The sequence below is a fragment of the Mandrillus leucophaeus genome, unplaced genomic scaffold (assembly GCF_000951045.1).
Source record: "Mandrillus leucophaeus isolate KB7577 unplaced genomic scaffold, Mleu.le_1.0 Scaffold43, whole genome shotgun sequence".
In the NCBI taxonomy this organism is placed as follows: domain Eukaryota; kingdom Metazoa; phylum Chordata; class Mammalia; order Primates; family Cercopithecidae; genus Mandrillus; species Mandrillus leucophaeus.
In genome coordinates, this window is record NW_012104587.1 from 1,519,431 (window position 1) to 1,525,651 (window position 6,221).

The window sequence follows — 6,221 nt, forward strand, 5'->3', positions numbered from 1 at the left end:
AAAAAAAAAAAAAAAAAAGTGGAATTTGAAGTTACAGTGAACCCCTTCTCTGTCATACAAGAACCTTGTCTATTTTTCCAAACCCATCTTCTGTCTCTTCCTCACTGGTATCTTATGGTCTAGTCATTCATGCCATCTATTTCATCCGTCCCCGCCTTTGAGTAGGTCCTCTGTAGGGCTTCTCTGATTTAGTTATTGATTCTCTGTGGTCCCACAGTTCTCCAAACATATCTATAAAGCATTGAAACTTTCTCCATCTCTAAACGGTGAGCTCCTTCATCTCTGAACCCCTTTCCCCCACCCTAAAGATCAGCAGAATACCAGGCACAGAGCATATGTCCAATAGATGATGGTTAAAGAAGGAATAAAACAATGAAACGCGTTGTGGAGATTTCGTATACTGAGAAGGAGTGTAATGTGGTGGGACTTTCCCGACTCTCCAAATCCCCTCGGACTTGCGGAGTAAAAACGCAGGTGAGAGACCCTACCAACCGACCTGACAGGAACGATTACCTATAACCCTAACTTTCGCCAGGATCAAAAGACGAAAGCCCGCAACCACCCGGGTCCCTCACTAGCCACCGCTTACGGTTGGCTGTAGTAACGTGGCAGAGGCAGCAGCGGAAACCCCCACGCGGCAGCGATTCGACATCCGAATCCACCGCCGCCATAGCGACTCTCCTGTACCGACAAAAACACAAGCACCTCTGCCACGACCGGAACCCACTTCTCTGAAGCTCAACGCGCTCGGAGGCTACTTCCGCCGGTCCGATAGGAAGTGACATAAGTCGTCCAATTGCGCGGACACACTCCTCCGGAAACCAAGCTCCTTCGACTCCGGGTTCCGTTCCTAGCCGCTGTCGAGTCCCCGCCCGTTTTAGGAAAAGCCGCGCGTTACGATGCTTATCTGCATGCGGCAAGCCGATTGGCGTGCTTTAAGCTGTTCAGGCGTTGATTGGCCCAAAGCGTCGTGAATATTTATAACAGCAGCCACAAAGGCCGGCGCCGGGTAGCGTCTAGCTGCAGCTCCTTCACCCCGCAGTAGATACCCTTGTGTCTGTACCCTCGACCCTTATTTACCCGACGAATAAAGGCGGAGGATCGGCGGCTTCCAATCCTTTGCCCCACGGAGCCCAGGGCTGTTCCTGGACTTCCAACCTTTTCAGGGCTGTTACTCCCTCCCTCCACCCCCTGTCCTCTCGCAAAACGGGTGTTCTGCGACTGCTTCTAGCCCTGGTTGCGGAGCTCTGCCACCACCGGGCACCTTCCGGACTCCACAAGGTCCCTGGAGCCAGGCCCATTCCTTCCGCAGTAGTGGGCTGCGTGGTATACTCCCGAGGAGCCAGAGCCACTGGCGCACCCCAGAGCAGTGCGACAAGACAAAACCGAGTACCGGTAACTGAGTGAAGACACTGGAGGGGGCGAATGCTGTCAAAGCCCATCTGGTATAATTGTCAGTTCCTCCCAACACCGCCGAGGTGTAGGCTCAGTACAGGGAGGGACTACAGGAGCTGGGGATGCCCTAGGGACAGGGATCATAAGGAGGTGGAGAGGACTTTCAGATGGGCTCAGCCCACAGCTTTGAATGGCGCAAAGAGCAGTGGACCTAAGGCAGACACCATGGTCTTTGACCTTGAGCAAGTCACAACTGCCGAGGCTGTTCCCCATCTCTAAAGGAAGTACCCAAGGAGCACATAGTAGGCTGAACTTCTTGTTGTCTCTCCTAAGGTGTTCCTTCTAATGGGCCCTGCTCAGGCATCTAATCTCAGTGTCCCAAACCTTTCAGGCAGGAAACGGTGCTACAGTGGATCAGGATATCAAGGCAGTTGCTGAGACTGGCCTTGAGGATCCTGAAGCAGCAGGCTGTACACATACACCCAGAGGTGCTCGAGTGGTTCAATGGTAGAATTCTCATCTGCCAAATACACCACACAGCTAGGTGAGGAGATCCTCCTATAACCCCATCACCACCACCAAGGTGGTATACATGTTACCCTGGCTGCCAGCAACTTCCAGAATTCCTTAAGTAAAAGGGAGAGGGGAGTAAGAGGTGGGAAACAGAGGAAGAAACACCCCCATTCTCCTTTCCTATGGAGGCCACCAGTCATCCAGAAAGCTCATCTCAACTCCTTTGAAGGAATCTGGGCCAAGGTGGTGCTTGGCCTCCATCACCACTGGGAGCTGGGGAGCAGTTTGGATCCCACAAGAAGGCTAGCTGGAGCAAGCCGCCTCGGTCCAGGCTGCATATCTCATAAAACTGTTCCCAAGGCAAGAACCATCTGTACCTCCTTTGTTGTCCTTTGTCCTTTATTTTCCCTGTCAAAGACACCCCCAACACACACACAACACACACCCATGGCAAAGAACAGCTGAGCCAGGAGAAGCTGAAGAAAACAGCTTTTTATTTGTTACTATAAGAACCAATTACAGAATCCGAGGTTAAAAAAACGGACAAAAGATCTTTATTTCTGAGAACTGGCGTACAAAAGGCGGAGGGGGAGGGGAGGGAAGGAAAGAGCGAGCATGGCCTGGGGTTGATGCCAGCTTAGGGGCCTCAAACTCCAATTAGGATAGTCCGGACACCGGACAGAAAGAGAAACCCCCAATTAGGAAAAAAAAAAAAAAGACATGGCAGTGCACGCCCCCTCCCCCAACCAGGTACCACCACCTGTTATCTGTTTACTCTTCCCCTCCCCATCCCCTTTCACAAAGGGAGGCAAAATTTTTAAAAAATTAAAAAACCCTCCCCCCAAAACTGTCCAAGACATCTGTGGGTCCTACCCCCCAAAACAGGCTAGGTTCCCACATGGGCCAAGTTCCTGCAGTCTGTCCTCCATCAGCAAGCATGGAGGCATGAGACAAGTCTCGAGGTTGTAACACCAGAGGGCGCCCAACCCCTCCAGGGACGCACACTCACTTGCTCTCTTCCTTACTCCTCACTCCCTTTGACACGAAAGGGAAGGGAGGTTTGGGTGCCCTGGGCATCCACCCTCTACCTCTCAGCCCACCTCCCTCCCCCACAGGTGCTCAATCCTCCAGGACAATAGGCTCATTAGTGCTGGCAGGATGTGAGGGTGCAGGTAGAGGGACAGGGGGCCGCACTGCCATCAGCGTCGGCTTCACCTTCAGGGGCAAGTTGGGTCGGCGAGCAGCTCGCCGCATTTCCAGATGGGTCAGAGCCTTCCGTAGGGCCCTGGCCAGAAACAGCAAGTGAGAAACAGAAAAGGCTTAGAGAACACTAAGCCCTCCAGGTGAAGCCCCACATTCCACACTGCAATTCTGCCTTCTGGCCCATTCTTTTCTAGCATCCCCACCCTGCATCCACAACCTTCCTAGAGCTCTTGCTCTGAAACTCCTACTCCCCACACTCACAGCCTGGACTGTCCCTCTCAGCCCCTCCCATGGTAGACTCCCTACCTGGTATCCTTTGTGGCCACAAACACCACAGGATTGGGGGCATCAGCAGGGTTTAGTTTCTGACGCTTGGCGGCTGGCTGTGAGCTTGAACGAATCCCTGAAGCCAGAGGCCTTCCATTGGCAGAGAAAGGAACCCCTGCCCCTGCCATCTGGAAAAGAGGCAGGATGGCACAATGAGGGAAGGGACCCTCTCAGACTCCTATGAGAAACAAAAGCCCACCCAACTCAGCTTGGCCCACCCCTTTCTGTCAACTCACAGTCTCATAGGCCCGTTTCACCATAATGCCCCCCAGTCCCCGGTTCTGGGACAGCTGGTTTCTGTTGATCGGTGTCTTGGTACCCCGAGGTGTTTTTGGTTTCAGGGGTGCCTGGGCCACTGGAAAAAAAGTAATAGAAAACTTTCACACCTTTTCTTCCCTACACAGTTCCCCTTTGTTACTTCCATCTCTTCCCCTGGACCAGCAGTTTACCTGGGCATCCCCAAAAGTAGCAATGGGGGAAGGTTCTGGCAAGCTATCACTAGTATTTCAAATATCAGTATGACCTTATCAAATCAGTACAGTAATACTGAATAGTTTACAAAAAAAATTATTAAACAACAAAAGTATAGTTTGTTAGACTAAATCTCTGAGGACACTATGGGGAAGAAGAAAACAAGGGGAGAGAAGATGTTGGACAGGGAACGGACTGGGAGCCTGATGCCACCCTCACTGGTCCTCATCCCATACCCAGATCTTTGACGATAGTTGCCAGGGGCAGCCGCACCAGAGGGTGAATCTTCAATGGAGTCTTGGCGGCCTTAGGAAGTCGAATGGAGCCTGCAGAACAAAGATGAAAGCTTCTGAAGGGCTTCACCATTCAGGTCTCCTCTGAGGCCAGAAGCCAAGTCTAATCTTTAAAAAATTACCTGTGGCCTACTATGCCTCCTGTTATTAAACATCCAGAGAAACAATCGTCTCTGGGCAGAGCAACCCTAAACCCACCACCAGCCCCATCACTCCCTGTCCTTACACTCTGCTTTGATGGCATTGGCATTGATAGGAGCATACGGCCGTCGGGCAGCCCTCCTCGGCTGTAATAGGTCCCTGCACATGCGTCTGGCAAGACGGGTCAGTTTCGTGGTCTGAAGCAGGAAAGTTTGCCTGTTCTTAGCCAGTAGCTTGGCCCGGTTGGCGCTGGTTGTATAAGGGGAGAGACTTTGAGCTTCAGGTCTGGACAAATGACCCCTCGAGTGTGGCTCCTAGAAGAAGAGCATAGGAAAGAGAGAGAGCAGAAATCAGCATTGAGGCTCCCTTCTTTCTTCCATTCCCTGCAGAAGACAATTTATTCCTGCCTAATCTCTTTACTGACCTCTTGGCCTATATGTCTCCCCAACCAGCATCAAGCACCCCCTGCCCATCAAACCATCACCATATAAAGAGTTGGATATTCTGGCCCTCACCTAAGCTCACATCAATATGCTTACTGCTCTCCCCTGCTTTTACCCCCACTGATCCTTACCGTGGTACCCCGAGTGGCTCCCTCAAGCTGAGTTGGGGTCTTCAGTCCCCCATATTTCTTCCAGTAGATCCAACAGGAAGCACAGAGGCGGCACTGCATGTTAGGTGGGCCCCAGGCATACCACTGAGCAGACTGTGTGGCTGCAGAGCATGGAGAGGAGGGGGACAGGGAAGAAGCATGCTACCTGAGCCTCACAGATTCTTGAGCCACAGCAGGCCTTCCACCCATCCCCACCATCCCAGTGCCCCCATAACTCACTGTGGCAACTCTCACAAGTCAGGCCCTTCTGAAATCCAGCCCCATTCATGCCAGGTTTTGAACCCACAGAAATGATCTGGTTAGGGTTTGGCTTAGTGCTAATGGGGAAGGCGAGGAGAAGGGAAAAAAACAAGAAACTGGTCAAGGAAAAGAATCAATTTCCACTCTCAATGTGACCCTACCTCCTGCCCACCCCCAATCACTGAGGAAGGCACAAGTTAGGGGAAGGGAAGGAAAACACTCTGGTCTCCCCTAACCACTACACTTACTAGGTGGGGATGTAGACCTGTTTCAGTTTGCTGTCTGCTTCAGCAGCTTTCAATCTTTTCTGTAAGAAGGAAAAAAGAAAGAGAAGGATCAGAGCAGGGAGAATATCATCAACTTCAAAGGCAGAGGTCAGCAGGTAGCCTATGGTCCACCCTCCCCAGCCCAGATGATACCTGCTGAATATACCGGTCTGTGGTTTTCCACATGTAATAAAACTGGACTATGCTGGCGAGTGACTTCCAGGGTAGCTAAGGGGCAGAGGGAGAAGAATGAGCAGGCATCTGGCCCCAGGTCCTGGTTCCCTCACCTGTCACCTCTCCTCCTAGCATCATCCACTTACAAAATCCTGGCGAATATCGTTGAAGTCCTTCCCATACTTCTCTAGGGCCTCCTCAAATAGCATGGCCTCTGAGGCTGACCATTCCTCCATCTCATCCCGACACAGCACCGGGCCGCCCTGGGGTACCAGGGTCGACATGGCCTTAGCCAGGTCATAGCCGTTCCTTTGCAAGGTATCCATGGCGTGAAACTATGGGGAAGACGGAGAGCAACTGAGGATCTGAAACTTTTGGCACCACTCCCTTCCTGCTCCTTAAAACACTCCCACTCCCGGCCAGGCACGGTGGCTCACGCCCATAAAACCAGCAATTTGGGAGGCTGAGGCGGGCAGATCACGAGGTCAGGAGATCGAGATCATCCTGGCTAAAACGGTGAAACCCCGTCTCTACTAAAAATACAAAAAATTAGCCAGGCGTGGTGGCGGGTGCCTGTAGTCCCAG

The 6,221-nt window shown here is 52.1% G+C and overlaps 2 protein-coding genes across 2 annotated transcripts in view; both read right to left on the reverse strand.

The window, feature by feature from the left end:
• The window catches only part of TUT1 (terminal uridylyl transferase 1, U6 snRNA-specific), a 27,576-nt gene extending 26,760 nt beyond the window's left edge, over positions 1-816 (reverse strand). The window contains exon 1 of the mRNA XM_011993364.1: positions 590-816. Coding sequence (XP_011848754.1) covers positions 590-785 — 196 coding nt within the window. The 5' untranslated portion in view covers positions 786-816. The remainder of the gene's footprint in view (positions 1-589) is intronic.
• Positions 817-2,380: 1,564 nt separating this feature from the next.
• Positions 2,381-6,221, reverse strand: part of LOC105549152 (echinoderm microtubule-associated protein-like 3) — a 30,738-nt gene continuing 26,897 nt past the window's right edge. The window contains exons 26-35 of the mRNA XM_011993574.1: positions 5,783-5,971; positions 5,616-5,690; positions 5,445-5,503; positions 5,176-5,273; positions 4,918-5,057; positions 4,429-4,657; positions 4,146-4,235; positions 3,675-3,793; positions 3,418-3,566; positions 2,381-3,193 (exon numbers count right to left, since the gene is read on the reverse strand). Coding sequence (XP_011848964.1) covers positions 3,028-3,193; positions 3,418-3,566; positions 3,675-3,793; positions 4,146-4,235; positions 4,429-4,657; positions 4,918-5,057; positions 5,176-5,273; positions 5,445-5,503; positions 5,616-5,690; positions 5,783-5,971 — 1,314 coding nt within the window. The 3' untranslated portion in view covers positions 2,381-3,027. The remainder of the gene's footprint in view (positions 3,194-3,417; positions 3,567-3,674; positions 3,794-4,145; positions 4,236-4,428; positions 4,658-4,917; positions 5,058-5,175; positions 5,274-5,444; positions 5,504-5,615; positions 5,691-5,782; positions 5,972-6,221) is intronic.